Here is a 20,442-nt window from a genome sequence, read left to right on the forward strand (position 1 = left end):
AAACAAACAATAAATCAACAGATCCCCACAGAGCAACACAGTTTTCCCTTTCACACAGGGCTTTGACCAAAAAGAGACTCACACGTGTGTTTGTTTCCAGAAATAAGACAGTCAGTGCTCCGCTTTCACCACCAGAGGCCATTGTGCTGCTCCAGACGGCACTTTGTTGTAACTACAGCTGGGGGCCACATCTCCTTCCTCATAAAAAATAAATAAATAATAAAACTCGATCCTCCTGCATCTCTGCAGCCGGTGCGGCGTGATACGATGACACCCTGAATGTCCCCTTGACATTCCTGTCCCCAGGCGATCATTCCTGCACCGCACACTCATTCTTACCTCTATCATCCCCGTGTCTCATTTAACCAGGTTTATCATCAGCTCTGGTGTCCCTGTTATTTTGAGCATCTGTGTAAAACCTGTGAATGCTTGTAAACGTGTTGGTGAGCGCCGATGCACAAAGTCGAGCTGTACAGGTGATTTTTCACCCGCGTAGCGTCTTGAACCATTTTGTCCTTCTTATCGTGGATTGTTTTCATTTCTTTCCTCCTTGGCCGCCTTCCTCAGCTGAAAGCAGTTGAGCCGTCACTCACTGACCCCCCTGCCCACCCTGATCCATCTCCTCTGGATGATCTCCTATCTCACTCAACCACCTTCTCCCTTCGTCTTATTCCACTGACCATGCATGTTCCAAAAACAGATCTCATTTTCATTCGCCACGCAACATACCCCCCAACCCCCCTCTTCTCCCATCGCAGCTCGCTCCCCCACCCTCTGGATTACCTCCTTTCCAAGTCCAAAGCCTTGTCCCCTTCCAGTTCCTGTCCAAGTCCACCATCTCACCTCCTCATTGCTCCACCTTAAGCCCCACCTTCAGCCCCATCCCCAATCGCCTACCCACCCGATAAACCAAGTCTGCCTATATGCTGGAATTTGGAGGCATGTGTCAGTGGGGTGTTCCTCCCATCCTGAGCCCCCCTATCGTGGTATAAAACCCTGGCTGTGTACACACTTATTCGCTCTTTCTGTCAGTCCAGCACTCCTGAATTGGAGGGTGCCGCACTTCTAAGGTGAGGGTGGTGGACCAAGGGTGAAAACTGCACAAGCAATAAAGAAGTCAAACGGTCGTGGATAGGCGCGGTTAGTCGGCCAATCCCTTGTCTATCCGGAACAGGATGGAGAACGCACACACAAAGAGCACGGCAGAATGCCTGGCGTACTTCGGTGTGAACGAGAACACTGGCCTCAGCCCTGACCAGTTCAAGAAGAACCTGGAGAAGTACGGCTTCAATGGTGAGACTACAGGGGAGGGGGGGCACGGGGGGCATGGATGAGCGTGGGGCACACTCACAGGCTTCCCCCGTTGACCGTCAAGAGAAGCGTCTCTGTGGTCAGAGTCAGAGTAGTCTACGAGATAACGGGAACTTCTAGAGATTCTCGCTGCTGTTTTGGAGAGGGAGCTGCAACAGCTGGTAGATGCAGGGATATCGAGAAGCGGAGACACTGGAGAGCTATTTAAAGATAGCCAAAGAAGATGGCTGAGAGCGAGAGAGACAGGTGACGGCTCAAGAAACGTCCTGGGTGATATATGGGCACGCACAAACCAGAGAGGCGGATAATTATAGGCTGGCTTAAATGAAGAGGTCCTTAGTTTGGGTTATGATTGATCAAAAAGCATTGAAAAGGCAGTAATGTTGCAAAATGTTTTTATAGTTATGAGGCGTTGAAGTCGTCAAATATTGTAAATGGTATCCATGCTGCTAAATACAATGTCAGCAGAATGTTTTTCTATTACTGGGATATTTAAAAATGGTTCCTAAAGGTGTCAAAATGTCAGAGAAGCTTGCAAGCTTGTTTTCACACATGTCAGCTCATGGTGAAAGTTTCTCAGAAAAATCAACTAACTCTGTTTTCTTTCCCCCATTTCCTCCTCTATGTTTCCTCAACAAATGTCCTGTTTCTAAACTCCAGAACTGCCCGCTGAAGAAGGTACGTGATGGTTTTCATTCCGCTGATCTGCAGAAAAGCTTGAATACAAACACGCAGGAAACATTTTCATTTTAATTATTGTGCAGTCCCTCTCAAGCTACGACATCACACCCACCACTAAACACTTGAGTCAACCAGTGCCAGTAAAATTTACTGCCATTAACTCCCAACATTACCCTGCAAACACATGTCTTTCTGCACAGATACTCTCTTGGTTGTTTCTCAGATTATATTTGTTGATGTCCTTCAGGCAAAAGCATCTGGGAGTTGATCATTGAGCAGTTTGAGGACCTGCTRGTCAGAATCTTGCTGCTGGCTGCCTGCATCTCTTTTGTAAGTAAACAGCATCGCGTTTTAATTGTTCATTTTTGTCATTTTGATGCAGTAAGGTTGAAGTAAAAGGGGCCAACTGGATAAAACCTTTAACGACACTGATTGCTTCTAGGGTTTCCCTTATGTTTCACAGTTTTAGATACTTGAGGCCCATCATGCAAAGTGGTTCAACACGARGCAGTCGATCATAACTTTGTGGCCTTTTCGTCAAGAGGACTTCTCACCCCACCCCACCCTCCACCCCTCTTATGTATTTTTGAAGATGACAACTTGAGAAGATGCTTATAGGAGGTGTATTAATTACTATGCCTAGTTTTCGCCCCTTCGACCAGCTGTCAGGATGGCCTTAGAAGGCGAATATTAAGGAGCCAGTAAGAGACAGGGCTAGTGGAAGTGTAGGGGGGCCGAGGGGGTGAGGGTTTATTTTAAGACAACCCCCAAGCATAGGGGAGAAACTGAATCTTTCGGGAAAGGTCAGGCTTGAAGGAAGGATCAAGAGYCCTCCTCAGAACCAGATCTAAAGGAGAAGGAAGCAATGACAATTATGTAATCACATCACGATGACAAGAAAATAAAGATTTGGAAATGAGAACACTGGCAAAAATGTGACTATATCCACCAGATGTGTAAAACCAAAGCAAATATTTCATTTAACGGTCTCTAAAATATTAGTTCATCACACAAATATCAAAGATTCACTCAGGTTCAACCATTTTTTCTACCCTGACTTCAGGTGCTGGCCTGGTTTGAGGAAGGCGAGGAGACCGTCACTGCCTTCGTGGAGCCCTTCGTCATCCTCCTTATCCTCATCGCTAATGCTGTCGTTGGAGTGTGGCAGGTCAGCGGCTGCTCGGCTCGGAGCAAAAAAAAAAAAACGTATCCATTTCAGTGATGACAGAAAGTACGGAGGTTCTGGTTACTGCCATGTTTTCTGCTCAGGCGAGGTTGCTCAACTAGATCACTTTGAAGCTCAAAATAGCTTTCGTACAAAGCAAATCAAATTACATCTTATTGCATAATATTGCATCATATCATAAAGACTGTCTGTCATGATTTAATTTATCTTACTCTTACAAAATCACCAAAAACTATACATTTAATTTCTCATTATATCTAGCATAATTTAACATTCAGGTGCTGGTAATTAATTTGGTTTCCTGCTCTGCTTAGAGGCAGAAAGGGAGAGAATATCCATCCAGATACATTATTTTTATTTACATATATATTCTAAATAGGCTGCCATAAATAAGCTTTTGTTGGCACTCTTGTTGTTGTGGAAACCCTTGTTTATTTTTTATTTATTAACCTTTATTTAATCAGTCACTGAGATCTCTATCTCTTTTGTAAGGGAGGCCTGGGCCAGAAGGCTGCCTAATGTTTTTTGTCTGTGAGAGGAAACCGGAGTACCCGGAGAAAACCCACACACACACAAGGAGAAAATGCAAACTCTGCGCAGAAAGACCCCGGGTCTGAACAGGGGATCAAACCTAGGGCCTTCTTGCTGTGAGGCATCAGTGCTAACAACCACTGAGCCACCGTCCTGCAAAAACATTATTTGAAACACAAAAGTGTATAAAGAATAAATGAAATAATTCAAATCATATAGTAATTGTTGGCCTCTCATCATGACTATTACTAACTTCTGCAACACGATTTAATTGCTTTTATTATAGGCAAAAAYCCTCTTAGAGGGTATTGAAATTTCAGAATATGTTCAATTTACATAATGGTGATGAGCTTTCATTGTCACTGTTTTTTCTGTGACATAAAGATACTTTTAAAATAGACATTCAGTATCTTTTGTGTGTTTCAGGAGCGTAATGCTGAAAGTGCCATTGAGGCCCTCAAGGAGTATGAGCCCGAGATGGGCAAAGTTTACCGTTCTGACAGAAAGAGCGTGCAGAGGATCAAGGCCAGGGAAATTGTCCCCGGAGACATTGTCGAGGTGTCTGGTAAGAAGCTTTGAGACTCGCCGGCACAAGTGTTTCACCCATTTATAACATTTGTTAGACATAAAAATTCCTATCTGTGATCTAAGAAAGAGTTTGTTACAACAGAGAGATAAATAATGTTCTGCTTGGGGGCAGAAAAGGAAACAAAGTCCATTTGTACATTCTGTTTCTGTTGAAGGTTCGTGTAAAAAGCATGGTGTCTTTTTAAGGCCACGTGAGCGAGACAGGACAGAGCGGCACTGCTGTGAAAACATGCTGACTGTAGAAAATCAGTGGTATAAATACCCTGAGTACCAGCGGCTGCTGTTCTGCTTCTCCCCTTCCTGCCATCGCTCACTCCTGTTCATTTATCAGAGTGCACCTGTTGCCTCTAAAGCTGGAACTTCTCTCTCATTGGTCAAAGCACGTTTCTGATCAAAGCTATGTGCATCGAAATGAAATTTAAAGGATGAGTTTAGGAAGTTTTTGTACTTTTTCTTGGAGTAATTTGTGTTGTGATTGAAAGCAGTTGGCAATGAGGTTTGAAAAAAGGGAAACACAAAACAAGAATGAAGAARCTTTTGCAGGAATACCTTTAGTTCAGCTAACATCCTATTTATGCAAATGGAACATTTTTTTGCACAGCAAAAATGTGACTACAAATACATTTGACTATGTAAAAAAAAACAACAGCAAACATCTAGAAAACACACTTTTACCTATCTATCTTCTGTTTCACAACACAAAGGGTCACTAAATYACCACACTGGTTTAATATCAGTCAGAAATTATTCATAATTCATAGCAGCTCAGTAAATGTTTGATAATGCTTGGTTCTTCCATAGTTGGTGACAAAGTCCCCGCTGACATCAGGATTGTTTCCATCAAGTCCACCACCCTGCGTGTTGACCAGTCCATCCTTACCGGTAGGATTTTAACAAAAAGCTAATAGTTGTGATTTTTTTTAATCTAGATGTGCAGTTTTTAACTAACCTTTTGTTTGCTTCTCCTCAGGTGAGTCCGTCAGTGTGATCAAGCACACTGATCCTGTTCCCGACCCCAGAGCCGTCAACCAGGACAAGAAGAACATGCTTTTCTCTGTAAGTGTCCAAACTGTATCAGATTATTTTATTGGTGTTAATCTTGATCTGACTATCGCATCATTAGCCTCTTTCTGTTTGTCCTGCAGGGTACCAACATCGCTGCTGGCAAGGCCATTGGTGTGGCTGTGGCCACCGGAGTCTCCACTGAGATCGGTAAGATCCGTGACCAGATGGCCGCCACCGAGCAGGAGAAGACCCCCCTGCAGGCCAAGCTGGACGAGTTCGGCGAGCAGCTTTCCAAGGTCATCTCTCTGATCTGCGTTGCTGTCTGGGCTATCAACATCGGCCACTTCAACGACCCCGTCCACGGTGGCTCATGGATCCGCGGTGCTGTCTACTACTTTAAGATCGCTGTTGCTCTGGCTGTGGCTGCCATCCCCGAAGGTACGAGAGTCACAGAGCTGTTTCCCCCCGACTCCTCTGCTGTGAGTTTGTCTCCAAGTCTGGAATCTTTTCCCATCGTCTTTCAGGTCTGCCTGCTGTCATCACCACCTGCCTGGCCCTCGGTACTCGCCGTATGGCCAAGAAGAACGCCATTGTCAGAAGCCTGCCCTCCGTGGAGACCCTGGGCTGCACCTCCGTCATCTGCTCTGACAAAACTGGCACCCTCACCACCAACCAGATGTGTGTGACCAAGGTGGGTTTTTCATCAAAAATATATCGTTTGCAGTTGTAATTTTCCTTCAATGAAAAGACAACTTTTGTTCCTTCCTTCCGAAGATGTTTGTTATCAAGAATGTTGATGGAGATCACGTTGACCTTGATGCCTTTGATATCTCTGGATCCAAATACACCCCTGAAGGCGAGGTGTAAGTCCACCTTTATTTGCCGTGCAACATGAGCCATTCCTGTACATGAACCATCTCTAACCTGTTTGCATTCGTCTCCTTCAGCACCCAGGGAGGTAACAAGGTGAACTGCAGCCAGTGTGACGGCCTTGTTGAGCTGGCAACCATCTGTGCCCTGTGCAATGACTCCTCTTTGGACTTCAATGAGGTAAAATGTGATGTTAAAAATTCTGTGTTTCTCTATGTCTCTTTCCTGTCCCCCCAAACCCAGCCGGCTTATGCAGATGACGGTCTGTCCTGAGCCTGGCTCTGCTGGAGGTTTATTCCTGTAAAAAGGGAGTTTTTCCACTATTGCCAATGTGCTGCTCAGGATGGGAGACTATGATGATGTGATTCAACACCATCTGCTGGCTTCCTRAGATTGTTTTTGTTGTTGTTGTTGTTGGTTTTTTTTGTGTACAGTGCCCTGAGATGACGTATGTTGTGACTTGGCGCTATTTATAAACTGAACTGGAATTGAATTGAATTGAACATTGCAGCCAACTTATTCCTTCTCCTGCTGTTTTGTTTTTCTAGTCCAAGAAGATTTATGAGAAGGTCGGTGAGGCTACTGAGACCGCCCTGTGCTGCCTGGTTGAGAAGATGAACGTGTTTAACAGCAACGTGAAGAACCTGTCCAGAATTGAGAGAGCCAACGCATGCTGCACTGTAGGTTTAACATAGACAACTAAGAGCCTCAGTCTGGGCTGTAGTGTAGATGTGACTACGCAGGTGGTAAAATGTCTCTCCTTTCTTTGTCCTCCAACAGGTGATCAAGCAGCTCATGAAGAAGAACTTCACCCTGGAGTTCTCCCGTGACAGGAAGTCCATGTCCGTCTACTGCACTCCAACTAAGGGTGACGGTGGTGCCAAGATGTTTGTGAAAGTGAGTGTTCACTAACCATCCCCCTGAGCGAAATGTATTTAAAGAAATACAAAAAAAAAAATCAACACAACCATGATGGTATCTCTGCAGGGTGCCCCAGAGGGTGTGATTGACAGGTGTGCATATGTGCGTGTTGGCACCACACGCGTGCCTCTGACCAACGCCATCAAGGAGAAGATCATGGCCGTCATCAGGGACTGGGGTACTGGCCGTGACACCCTGCGTTGTCTGGCTTTGGCCACCCGTGACTCCCCTCTGAAACCAGAGGAGATGAACCTCGAGGACTCAACCAAGTTTGCTGATTATGAGGTGAGAAAATGAACAAACTGATAGTTTGAATAGAAAGTCTCCGACAGCCTGTTGGTTTGAACGATTAACATGCGTCTCTCCTCAGACTGACCTGACCTTTGTTGGCTGCGTGGGTATGCTGGATCCCCCTCGTAAGGAGGTCACTGGTTCCATCGAGCTGTGCAGGGAGGCTGGAATCCGTGTCATTATGATCACTGGTGAGTCTTGGGAAAAGACGGGATTTTTAATCTGAAAAACCTTTTGTGATTCTCGTAAACATTATCAGCCAAGTTTTATCACCTTCTCACACATCATCGACCCACGACATCTTTTTTTTTCTTCTTTCCACATCAGGTGACAACAAGGGAACTGCCATCGCTATCTGCCGTCGCATTGGCATCTTCAAAGAGGATGAGGACGTTGAAGGCAAGGCCTACACAGGACGTGAGTTTGATGATCTGCCTCTCCACGAGCAGTCCGAGGCTGTGCGCAGGGCCTGCTGCTTTGCCCGTGTGGAGCCTGCCCACAAGTCCAAGATCGTTGAGTACCTGCAGGGTTACGATGACATCACTGCCATGGTAAGATCAGTGAAACAAGTTTTTTGAAACAAGTAGTAGTTTTTTATATAAAAATGCAGATTGTTTGATGGTTCGTTGGATTAATTGCCTCCTCCTTCAGACTGGTGACGGRGTGAACGATGCCCCCGCCCTGAAAAAGGCCGAGATTGGCATCGCCATGGGCTCTGGCACTGCCGTTGCCAAGTCTGCCTCTGAGATGGTCCTGGCTGACGACAACTTCTCTTCCATTGTGGCTGCTGTTGAGGAGGGCAGAGCCATCTACAACAACATGAAGCAGTTCATCCGTTACCTGATCTCCTCCAACGTTGGTGAGGTGGTCTGGTGAGTTTCACCCCTCCCAGTCGATGCTTCTGAGCTTTCAGTTTCTGCAGCTCACCTCATCTGTGCTTTTGCTTCATTCTTTGTTTTTGCGCTCCGTCAGTATCTTCCTTACTGCTGCTCTGGGTCTGCCCGAGGCTCTGATCCCCGTCCAGCTGCTGTGGGTCAACCTGGTCACTGATGGTCTGCCCGCCACCGCTCTGGGCTTCAATCCCCCCGACCTGGACATCATGGGCAAGCCTCCACGTTCCCCCAAGGAGCCTCTGATCTCTGGCTGGCTGTTCTTCAGATACATGGCCATTGGTGGTAAGTAAAGTTGTGAGGATTTTCTTTAGATGTTGTTCTTTGTAGGAAAAAACAGCATTGTGGTCTGTCCCAAACAGGATATGTTGGCGCTGCCACCGTTGGTGGTGCTGCCTGGTGGTTCATCTATGATCAAACTGGACCCGGTGTCACCTACTACCAGCTGGTAAACAATGTTTTTTATTTATTTATTTATTTATTTGTTTGTTTGTTTGTTTGTTTGTTTGTTTGTTTTGGAGGTGGGGTTCTGTCTGCCTTTCACAAACACATCTAGAATGACTATTAACCTTGCGTGTTTTTTGGTGCAGTCCCACTTCATGCAGTGCCACGACGAGAACGAGGACTTCGCCGGCCTGGACTGTGAGATCTTTGAGGCTGCTCCTCCCATGACCATGGCCCTGTCTGTGCTGGTCACCATTGAGATGTGCAACGCTCTCAACAGGTACGAATTCACAAAGATTAAGGGTATAGTCAGAACAACATGAATGTACTGTATGTACGTTATGTGTATAGATAAATGGATAAAAAATACAGCCTTTCCTTCTTAAAGCTTGTCTGAAAACCAGTCTCTGGTGCGCATGCCACCATGGAGCAACTTCTGGCTGCTGGCTGCCATGACCCTGTCCATGTCCCTGCACTTCATGATCATCTACGTCGACCCTCTGCCCGTGAGTCAGACGTCCACACTCTTCTGAGACACAGTTTGGGAGCTGTTTTGTTACCGCCTTCCTTTTTTTATGATAATGTTTAAACTGTTTCTTTTCTCTCCTCCACAGATGATCTTTAAGTTGACCCATCTGAGTACAGAACAATGGATCATGGTCCTGAAGCTTTCCTTCCCAGTCATCCTCATTGATGAGGTGTTGAAGTTCGTTGCCCGCAACTACGTTGAGAGTAAGAAGCTTTTCTTTTTTTATCCATCTTCRCTTTTAATACAAATTAAAAAGCCAACAAATCATGACATTAACTCCGGTAATGAAGTTATTAATACCTTCATATTGTTTTAATGTTTAATATATTTGAAAAATACTTAACATATTTAATCCTCATCTTGAGTTTTTCCATTACATTGTTTAATTACATATTAAYTCTGGTTTAATCTGCCTGTTCCATTTAATCCCAATCTCCTTTTTATTCACCATTAACTCACTGACCTTTTTTGTTCATTTCCAGAATAAATTCATTCAACCCATCATCGTTAACCTGTAACTAAAGCAAGGTATTCCTCAGCTTGCACTACTYGCAGCTGTAAACTGTGTATCAGTGGTTTCTGTGTGTGTATGTGTGTGTGTGCTCTAGTTTATGTCCAGCATAGACAGGTCTCAACCTGTGGCGTCCTCCTCTTATCTTAGTTTGTTGTTATGTTGAAGTTGTGCAGGTGAGTCAGTCCGCTGCTCTTCAGTGTCACAATGTTTGTGCTTGGTTGCCTGTTTTTATGGAAGAAGTGAGATCAGTGTAGCCAACAAAGTTTTTTTTTTTCATTTCCTCTAGTAAAATTTTATCAGTAGCTCAAAAAAAATCCAGTTTGGGTGGGGGTTGTAACAAATTATAGAGTGATATAAACAGGTGTAGAATGATATAATACTGTAGTTGGCATACATATTACTTGAAATACTCCTGTGAGACATTAGTTTTTTAAATACTTAAAATTTACATTGTTAAAAACTACATTATAGATCTCTTTAAACTCCCTGAAGGAATGCTTATTGCCCTTTCATCCCTAGGTTTTAAATAAAGATATTGTGCAAATAGTTAGAGCTCAAAAATATATATTTATCAGCTACTACCACACCAAATTCTAGCTTGATATCTGTAAAAGTGACTGAGTTACAGACATTTTTTAAGTTTATTAGTTGTGCCCGGTAACGTAAATTGTCCAAATGTTGATTATTGCATTTAAAACCAAAATATAAAAATGGCAAAGCATTTATTTATAGTTTATTTACGGTGCATATTGTTTTCAGTTCAGTTTGTTTAGTGTTTCAGCTAATTTTTAGTAAGATAACTTCTTAGCCTGCTTTCTTACTGAGATTATTACTGAGATTTTTTTCTATTACTCTGACTTTGTCTCAATTTGTCCAAGAGTATTTCACATGTTGTCCTTCAGCATCCGCTTTTGTTGTTCGCCTTAACGCACGCCTATAAACACCTTTCTCTAACTGGTGTGTTTTTTTTACTCATCAGGTACAGTTACAATGTAGAGATGTAGAAGAAGAAGATGGGGATCTAAAGGGTTGAAGAGGTGAAGAAGAGAGAGAGAAATTACAACCAACAGGGGGAGCCATTGTGAGCCAATCAATAGAAGAGAGCGAAGAAAAAAAAACACTTGGAAAATAAAAAAAAAAAACAATAAAAATTGTGAAAAACAAACAGAAAAACAGTTTCTGTATAAAGAAGGTTAAATTGACTTCATGGGGAGAATCCCTACTGTTAAAGTATTCAGATATTTAAGATTTTATTCTAAGACATAAAGTATGTATTAAAGGTAATTGTTTTTGTTAACATTGGATATTCTCAGCTGTTGTGTTTTGTGTCTTCTGTCCATTTTCTTATGATTGACTTTCCAGCTCCTTACYTTTATCTGTGTTGCTCGTACTGTATCTCGTGCAGCCTCCCTGCTTTAGCTGGGCTCTCTACAATGTGGTGTAGGGCTGCAAAATGACTTCTTAAGAGCAGAGAAAGAAGAAGTATAAACAAAAACATTAGCCTCCAGCTGCCAGCGCTCTCTATAAGCACCACACAGTCAGCCGACTCTGATGGAGGTCTCATAAAATGGGCATGTCCACTCAGTCACAACACTTCTGGTCTTATTTATTGTTTACTGCGATAAGCTCGATAATAAAGTGACGGTTAAAAACTACTTTTCTTGTGTTGTGAAGCGCATTTTTATTCACCCTTTAACACGTGATTTTTCAAGAATTTACAGTGATTGCATCGTTCAACATAAAAGACCGAAAAAGTTACAGCTGGTCGATTGAAGGAGGGAAATTTGGAAACTCAAAAAAAGATATACATCCTTTAGATGAGGGTCCTGAATGGTATGTTGGCGTCCTTCATTTGTTTTTTATAATCTTCATCAAACACCTTTGATTTCTCAGGTGTAAAATGATTTTTCCAATCACCGACTTCACCTGTATGGCAAAGAAAAAAGAGACAAAATCAACACTGTTTGCTAATAAATAGATCACTTTTACTTGCTTAATGCTTCATAATGCTTTYAATAGTTTGGCAGAAACGTTAAATTCTGCCCACTTTGATTAATTGATAGGTAATGCAGTTGAGATCGTCATATTAAAACAGCTCGTATCTCATTTTCATACTGGCTCACACAAACGTTACTMTAAAATCTTTACACTACCTTCAATCCTGCTTTACTGTAATTTACAAGAAATTCAAGGATTATTTGGAAGCACAAAAACTGGCAACAAAACTCAACTGAACTACTGAAAAAACTGAAAAGGTATTAGCTATTGATAAATATCTGATATAAATTTGCAAAAAATAAATAAATAAAATTAGCAGATTATTCCTTTAAAACAAATTCAGTCTTCAAAATTTCATATTGGTTCACAKAAATATATTAAACTTTACACTTTAATGCTGACATCAAGTTTGCATTACTGGTATTCTTGCAAAATAAGTGCCTCTTTAATCGCCCTGGAATGTGCTACAGCTAGCTGCTGCACTTGCAATTAACCATAGATTTCCTTCCAAGTAGCTGTAATACAGAATTGACAAAAAGCAACATCTCAATGAGATGATGAAGACTGAAGCTGTTTTGGGATAACAGCAGCCCACTTGGTCTTAGCTGTATTCAGACAAGCCGTTAGCTTGTCAAGTTGGGTTAAGGGTCGTTTCTCCAATGTGAGGTTGTTTCAAACGTTATCCTCTACAGGTAAGATATTTACTGTTTTCAATTTTTTCATACAAAACATAAACACTTCAAAATGGCTCAACTTAAATTGTGATAACTAAAGAGTAAAAGCCAAATTTGAACTTTTGGGTGTAATAAAAGTTATTTTCAAATAAATGACTTACTGGGTAAAATAAAACAAAACCATAAAATATGAAAGGTCATTTTGTGAAGCGACAACATGCAGAGTAATGATCAAATTAGTTGCCTCTAGAGGGCAACACTGAAATGCTTACAGACACCATTCATAACCCTTTCGTGCATAGAGGTCACTACAGTGTACAGCTGTTTAAAAGTGTTTTTTTTTCTATATAGGTATATACCTGCAATTTTGGGCAGTGTTGCATGTAATCCACTCTAGTGGAAGCTATTACATCATCTCATACAAAGAAATCCTATTGGCTGGTCATTGCAATGGGAAAAAATAGTCAGTGAAACCAAGATGGCTGACAGATGGGGAGACTGAACAAACACCTCGGCTATTTCAGTTTCTACCTTCCATAAAAAAGATACCATTGCAGGTAAAAATATATATATATATAATTACATCAAGTAACATGTAAGGTGACATAATATGTAAAGATTTTCCAAGTTTTGAGTTTATCTTTGTAGAAAATACAGATTAAACACATGTCCACTCAATTGTACATCATGCATCACTGGCTACGTTTCATCTTCAATGCAATATCAGTTATTACCCATGTTGTTCTTGAAAATAATTCATATCCTATACAGTTTTGGTTGTAAATCAACTTTATATAATTATAATGTAATTTGATTTTTTTATATATAAATTTTTATATACTGTCTGGCCAAAAAATAAATATTATAATGCTATGAGAGAGATTGCTGAGAGAATATGCTCAGTTCGAAGACTTAACAAGAATACATTTTGATTAAAAAAACAGTTACAGTCAAGATTCTATGAGGATCTACAGTTCAGAGTAGGGCTGCACGATATCAGGAAAACCTGTGATGTGTGATAACAGTGCTTAATATTGCGATGACGATTTGACTTGCAATAAATGAACAAATACATAAGTATGTAGTGTTGGTGTTTTCTGCTCGTTCTGAGCAAAAAAAACAAACAAAGAAACAAAACTAATCATTTTCATTCTAGTATGAATTTTTAAAAATATGAAGAGTAATATATGAAAGGCTCCATTTGATTGGTGAAATACTTCAAGCTTCCGTCTAAGTGACAAAACTCATAAATGCAAACAGTTTATGCATTTGTTACTATATGCATATTGCACAAGCAGTTATTGCGATGATGGTACTTTTTCCATATATTGTGCAGCCCTAGTTCAGACTGTGACTTGGGTCACACTATCCTCCTCAGTTCAGAGCATATATCTTTATTTTTAACCTTGTTTTACATCCCTAAAGATGAAAACGCCTAGTGAAAACATAATTTTATGTTTATGTTAACTTTTACGTTTATCAATAGAGCTCAAATAGAGAGGACTACAGAGGAGTGGAGGAACCACCATTCCAACAGAATACCATTACAACTGTATAACTAAATTAGAACTGTACCTADGTAATTACCATGTTATTACATTTATGTTTTTTACAGTACAAAACGCATGAAGTACACTTGAGTGTACAAATAATTATTTCTTTAAAAAATAAAGATAGAAAAAATTTTAAACCTTGTTTTGCATCCCTAAGGATGTATAAAAACACTTAGTAAAAAAAATCCTAACTGAGTTTATCATAATTTTTGCAGGAAAGGGTTTAAAGAGAGGTGAKCTTTTAACTTCTTACTCTTGTGTCTATTTTAACGATACATTRTCTCAGCATCCTGACAGACCAACTCACCTTTCCTCATGAAGGGAGAGATGGAATGGTCAAAAACAGTTGTTGGGATGCAGGAGTAGTTGGCCATCGGGTTTTCTTTCATGCTCTCAAAAGATGTTAGCTCCACAATTCGGCTGATGACCTCGTCAGAAAGCGACAAGTCCAGGTACCTCATGATACGCTCCACCTCACGCCGAGGGTTCTGCGAGAATGTTGGAGCACAAATCACYTTTCGTTTACATTCACAGGTTAAACACGGGACGTGCACAAATATGTCGCAAAGAGTTTTGACCTCTTTCATGTCCTCGTAGAAGAGGTAAAGGATGTTCTTCTTTTCCCTTTCCGCCCAGTAACCTTTCACATGATCATACCAGGAGCCCCAGGATACTGTGGAGGATTCAAAACAAAACTAAACAAACTGTGTTTGTCTGTGTCACTTTCCTGTCCTCTCTGACCCCACAGTGGAGGCACATGGCTGCCCATTTTGGGCCRGGTTCTGCTGGAGTTTTTCCTCTCAATATTTTGGTTCCAGACAATGAAAATGTTCCACTGAGCTGATGATTTTGAACATATACTGGAAATTTATTTGCAAAAGCCATCTTTACAATCAAAAGTAAAAAATTAAGGGGAGGCGTTGGCCCTCTTTTGCATGTGACTAAATAGAGCTAATCAAGCCTATTGTTAGGCAATGGCCCTCTTTTGCATGTGACTAACCTGTTTGTCCATGTGGAGGCAGTGCTTATAAAGCTGAGTTCACCTGAAACTCATCAGACTGAAGAAGTCTCTTGGAGGAGAGACGAGACGTTTCACTAAAGAAGAACCCATCCAGAGGACCCACTTATTTTTTCTTTTTGATTTTTAAAAAATTAATCATGAAAACTATAAGAAATTAAGGATTTTTAGGAATAAATAAAGTTGTTTTGAATGTTATGGCAAAAATGTCTCAAACATGTTGAACAAGGGCCAATAAAACGAGTTTTCAAGAGAGCTCACTGCTAATCTGAAACACAAGCTGTCAGTGATTTCTAAAGTTACCAAGCACTTTTATATTGTGTAAAAGTGCATTGACTCAATGCAAAATGAGGGTTTGGTTCAAATACGCAGGAAAACAAAGCAATGACATTTACTCACGTTRTCCTCGCATAAACTTGTTGACATATTCGTCGAAGGTCCCGGGTTCAGGCTGGCTCTTATTCATTTGGTCGAAGTAGTAGTAGCTCACCAAGTTGTCTTTGGCATTACGCGCCACATAGATCGCCTTCACGCCATAATCAGGGGAAACAAAGTTTACAGCAGCAATACAGGAAGCAAGTCATCACAGGTCATCACAGTTTGGTACTGTATTATTAACCTCCAGCACTAGTTCTCTGCGCTGTATCCTGAACCTTTCACCCCCATCAGTGRACATTTACTGGCTAGTTAGGGCCAATAAAACAGGGTGTAGGATCCTTGCTCTGATAAAGCTGTCAGAGATCAGGTCTTACTTTGCATTTGTTTTCCCAAAATCCAGGAGGCACCAGCTGAATGGGAAGATGGGTCTTGATGAGTCGTGGTGGGTCCATTTTAGCCAGAAGCTCAAGACCTAAGATATAAATACAAGGATTGGTAAAAAACTTAAAACACACTTTCTTTTTTTCCTTTTGATGCCTCAGATCAAAGGACTGCAAGACAATGATCAGATTTTGTATGATTTTCATCATGTTCTAAGAAAAAGGAGCTCAGGATGAAGTTGAGACACCAAGTTTAGTTAGTTTTGAACTTGGGAAAATATTAACGTGTTAATAGGATCCATACAATGAACTTTAGGTTCAGAAAAAACAAAAAAACATTACATCTTAGAAAGAAAACATTAACAATTTAGTTTGAAAACTGAGGTCTTGTGGGTCATTTTGAAACCAGTTAATTACATTCACTATATAAAAAGACACGCATTTTTTTTTCACGCTGTCTGACGTGAAATGAGAATAAAGTTTTCCTCTTTTAGGTCATAGGGTTACGAAATGCTTTCTATTTGCTAAATGCTAGAATAATGAGAGAGAATTTTGTAAGGCGATTTTTAATACTATTTTTAAAGTCAAAAGTTTAAATACACTAAGATTTTGGCTTTAAACAATTTAGAACCTTTGATGTCATGTCTTTGGAAGCTACTGATAATTGACAACATCTGAGTTAGTTAGAAACAAACCTGTGGATGTAACTTAAGGCACACCTGAAACACACTGCTTCCTTGTGTAACATCTTGGGAAAGTAAAAAGAAATCAGCCAACATGCTATGAAGAGAATTGTGAACCTGCACAGGTCTGGTTCATCCTTGGGTGTATTTTCCAGATGTCTGAAGTTGCCTCTTTCGTCTGTGCAAACAATTATATGCAAATACAAACAAGATGGGACATCATACTGCTCACAAAGGAGTTCTGTGTCCCAGAGATGAACATGCTTTAGTCTGAAATCAACCCAAGAACAAAAACAAAAGCCCTGAAGATGCTGGCTGAAGCTGGTAAGAGTGTTATTATCCACAGTGAAACACGTACTGTGTCCACATGGGCTGAAAGGCCACTCTGCCAGGAAGAAGCCTTTACTTCAAAAGAAATATAAAAAGCCAGATTAATGTTTGCAAATGCACACAGGGACAAAGTCCCTAACCTTTGGAGACATGTCCTTTAGTCTGACGAAACTAAAACTGAACTGTTTGGACATAATGACTGTCGTTATGTTTGGAAGAAAAGGGGGGAAGCTTACAAGCCTGAGAACATCATCCTGACTATGAAACACGGGGGTGGAAGCATTATGTTGTGTTGTTTTGCTGCAGGAGGGACTGGTGCACTGCACAAAATATGTGAGGAAAGAACATTATGTGGAATTACTGAAGCAACATCTCAAGACGACAGTCAGGAAGTTAAAACTTGGGCACAATTAATCTTCCAAATGAACAATGACCTGAAGCATATACTGACAAACTGGTTAAAAAATTAATGGTCAAAGCTGAAAAAACATGTGTGAGCAAGGCGGCCTTCAAACATGGCTCAGTTCCACCAGTTCTGTCAAGAGGAATGGGACAGAATTCCTGCAACTATTATGACAAGCTTGGAGAAGGATATCCAAAATGTTTGACTCAAACCAAAATGATGCCAAATACTAATGAAGTGTATTTTAAACATTTGACTTTGACGAAATTAATAAAAATTGCTATTAAAAAACTCTAATTATTTTGACATTTGGCAAATAGAAAAACAACTTGGTAATCCTAACTGACATAAAACGGGAGACGTTTATTCTGATTTCACATCAGACAGTGTGAAAAAAATCTTTAATACAGTGTATGTCAATATCTGGTTTCAATTGTGGCTGACTACGAGTATGTGCATGTTTTATGCTACGAGTAAAGCTAGCAGTAGGCTACAGTAAAAAGAAAATGCATTTTACTGTACATGTTTGTCAAAGGAAAGTGCAGGAGTAGGTTCAGGGTGGTACTGTGTTGGTATTTTACCTCCAATAAAATGTTCGGAGCAGACGTTAAGTTCACGACTGCACTTTTTTCTGGTCAAATTCAGCTCATCCCATTTCTCGAATCAGCTGTTAGCTAACATTTTGTGTGAAAAGTGACAAAAATACTCCACTGTGGGGACAATGGCTGAGTTGCTGTTACAAGAACTGTAGCACAATGATTTGTGGTCCTTCCGATGGAGTTTAATGCTGTTTTTCCTAATTTATTGAAGTTAAAACAGCTAAACTGGAGCAGTTCCATTGATTTCAGTGGAGCTGCTATGAGAGTTTGTACATGCAGTGTCAAACAGACATAGTCACGTGACTGGTGTTCTACAATTAGCCTGAGCAAAGGTCTCCCAATCCAGCTCACCTATCAGAAGATACAAATTATTGATAACTATTTACCAGAACAGAACATCACTTTAAAATTAATCAGACTAACTCTTTTACTCTTGGCACTAACTTTGCAAGAAAACTGTTTTTTTAAAGTCACAGTTGCAGTTTGACCATTAGGATGCAACAGAAGTTTTTTTTTTTTTTCCTGGGCCTTATCTTATTCCTTCAGAATTTGTGACGTGCTGAAGTCAGAGGTGTTTGGGAGGCAGAAATACGCACCTGAAGGGATCGGCGGTGGGGAAACGATTTCTAGAAAGGGGCTGCGTTGTGGAGTGGGGGCTCGTTGGCAGGCCTCTGCGTCTCCATTATGAAGAAGCAGGTCGATTATTTCCTGGGTCCATGTCGTCCCTGATTTCCCCAAAAAGATACAGATTCTAAAGTGATTTAAAGAGCTTGGTTTGTGGGTTCTGAATCACAAACGAGCAAAAATAAACCAGTTGAGACTAACGAGGTTGAGTCAAGTCCTCTGGACGGGTTCTTTTTTGTTGAAACATTTCGTCTTTAATTGAAAAAAACTTTTTCAGTCGAAGAAACTCCTCAGACTGAAAAAATCTTGTGGATAAAACATTTCAACAAAGAACCAGTCCAGAGGACCAGACCTTGTTAGATTTTTCAGATTATTGAGATGCACTACAATTCAAACTGTTTTTCATAAACTGTCCTGAGTTTTACATTTTTGCAAAATTTGTAAAACATTGTAATCATTAGATTATTGACTTGAACTTATAAACACAGTATTAGCTCCAAAAATATCCCTCTCATTCATTAAACAGTTTGTGAAGGACTAGTCAGAAGGGTTTTTTTTTGTTTGTGTCGTTTTGCTACCTGTTAGTCCTCACGTTGCAACAGTAACAACATATTTGTATTTAAGCGTGACTGTAAACCATTCCTTGAAGGTTGCATAACAATCAGACACAGCTGACTAATACACACTTGTATATCATGTTCGTGTCACTGGGACTTTGCATTGACTTTCATTGATTTTTTATTCATTTCAACATTTCAACCTAGCCCCCCCCCCCCCCCCCCCCCCAAAACGAAGAAAAAAACAGCATTTGAGCTAATGAAGCTTTGGAACCCATAAGGAGCAGTGCAGTGATTCCCCACTGAGTATATTAGTTACACAAAAGGTAACACGTGCTCGAAAACTCACACATGCAAAAACATTATATCTTCAGGCAATTAATTAGCCATAATCCAGAAAATTTACCTTATCAGAAATAAAGTTTTGCATTGACTGCTAAAAAGACAAAACAAGGTTTAATGATTTTAAACTTCTCATTAAACCTGTAGATTTTATTGGACTGTAGGGACACTTTGACCGAGAGGGAGACATAAAAATGGACCAGATACAGGACACTTCAGGGGACAGATAAGGAGACAGAGTTTTCTGTACAATAAATTCCTTTTTTATACAACAACATTTTTTAAGGTTCTGCAGCTTTTAACAGATTTTTAAATAAATAAATAAATCACCCAGACTAAAACCTCCTTCCTTCAGTGTTTGAACTGTGCATAGATTGAAGCTTAGGAGGCCGTAACTTTGTGAAGGACTCACTGGCGGGTCTAGGACTTTTCAGTGTAAGGGGCCATCAAGGGGCCACAATAATCATAGAGGGGCCAAGCATTTTTTTCAACATCCTCGCACACAAATCTGCGGAGCCCGCGATGGGACGCAATACCTTTGCGTGGGAACGCAATACTTTTGCGTTCCCTCGCAATACTTTTGCGTTCCCTCGCAATACTCTTGCGTTCCCACATAATACTTTTGCGTTCCCTCACAATACTTTTGCTTTCCCACGTAATACTTTTGCGTTCCCTCGCAATACTTTTGTGTTCCCACGCAATACTTTTGCGTTCCCTCACAATACTTTTGCGTTCCCACATAATACTTTTGCGTTCCCTCGCAATACTTTTGCTTTCCCACGTAATACTTTTGCGTTCCCTCGCAATACTTTTGTGTTCCCACGCAATACTTTTGCGTTCCCTCACAATACTTTTGCGTTCCCACATAATACTTTTGCGTTCCCTCGCAATACTTTTGCGTTCCCTTGCAATACTTTTGTGTTCCCACGTAATACTTTTGCGTTCCCTCGCAATACTTTTGCATTCCCTCGCAATACTTTTGCATTCCCTCGCAATACTTTTGCGTTCCCACGCAATACCTTTGCGTTGCCTCGCAGTACTTATTCATTCCCTCGCAATACCTTTGCATTCCCTCGCAATACTTTTGCGTTCCCTCGCAATACTTTTGCATTCCCTCGCAATACTTTTGCGTTCCCACGCAA

The 20,442-nt window shown here is 40.9% G+C and overlaps 2 protein-coding genes across 3 annotated transcripts in view; one reads left to right on the top strand and one right to left on the bottom strand.

The window, feature by feature from the left end:
- Nucleotides 1–1,024: 1,024 nt before the first annotated feature.
- atp2a1l (ATPase sarcoplasmic/endoplasmic reticulum Ca2+ transporting 1, like) lies at nt 1,025–11,065 on the top strand. 2 transcript variants are annotated; one of them, XM_014028970.1, is made up of 24 exons: nt 1,025–1,293; nt 1,972–1,989; nt 2,240–2,322; nt 3,056–3,160; nt 4,136–4,274; nt 5,099–5,179; nt 5,268–5,353; nt 5,443–5,740; nt 5,827–5,993; nt 6,077–6,165; nt 6,250–6,352; nt 6,721–6,852; nt 6,953–7,069; nt 7,160–7,378; nt 7,464–7,575; nt 7,712–7,935; nt 8,036–8,256; nt 8,357–8,559; nt 8,637–8,722; nt 8,865–8,998; nt 9,107–9,224; nt 9,333–9,450; nt 9,730–9,775; nt 10,741–11,065. In XM_014028970.1, exons 1-23 carry the CDS (start codon nt 1,176–1,178, stop codon nt 9,732–9,734), a joined length of 2,976 nt encoding a protein of 991 aa, XP_013884424.1. In that variant the 5' UTR covers nt 1,025–1,175; the 3' UTR covers nt 9,735–9,775; nt 10,741–11,065. The 2 variants fall into 2 exon arrangements, with proteins under 2 accessions (XP_013884424.1, XP_013884423.1); XM_014028969.1 differs by lacking the exon at nt 9,730–9,775.
- sult1st6 (sulfotransferase family 1, cytosolic sulfotransferase 6) overlaps nt 11,044–20,442 on the bottom strand; it is a 12,551-nt gene continuing 3,152 nt past the window's right edge. Inside the window, exons 2-7 of the mRNA XM_014028971.1 lie at nt 18,374–18,502; nt 15,757–15,854; nt 15,404–15,530; nt 14,565–14,659; nt 14,294–14,474; nt 11,044–11,687 (exon numbers count right to left, since the gene is read on the bottom strand). Of these exons, the coding sequence (XP_013884425.1) occupies nt 11,575–11,687; nt 14,294–14,474; nt 14,565–14,659; nt 15,404–15,530; nt 15,757–15,854; nt 18,374–18,502 (743 nt within the window). The 3' untranslated portion in view covers nt 11,044–11,574. The remainder of the gene's footprint in view (nt 11,688–14,293; nt 14,475–14,564; nt 14,660–15,403; nt 15,531–15,756; nt 15,855–18,373; nt 18,503–20,442) is intronic.

This window comes from Austrofundulus limnaeus, unplaced genomic scaffold (genome assembly GCF_001266775.1).
Source record: "Austrofundulus limnaeus strain Quisiro unplaced genomic scaffold, Austrofundulus_limnaeus-1.0 Scaffold834, whole genome shotgun sequence".
Taxonomy (NCBI): domain Eukaryota; kingdom Metazoa; phylum Chordata; class Actinopteri; order Cyprinodontiformes; family Rivulidae; genus Austrofundulus; species Austrofundulus limnaeus.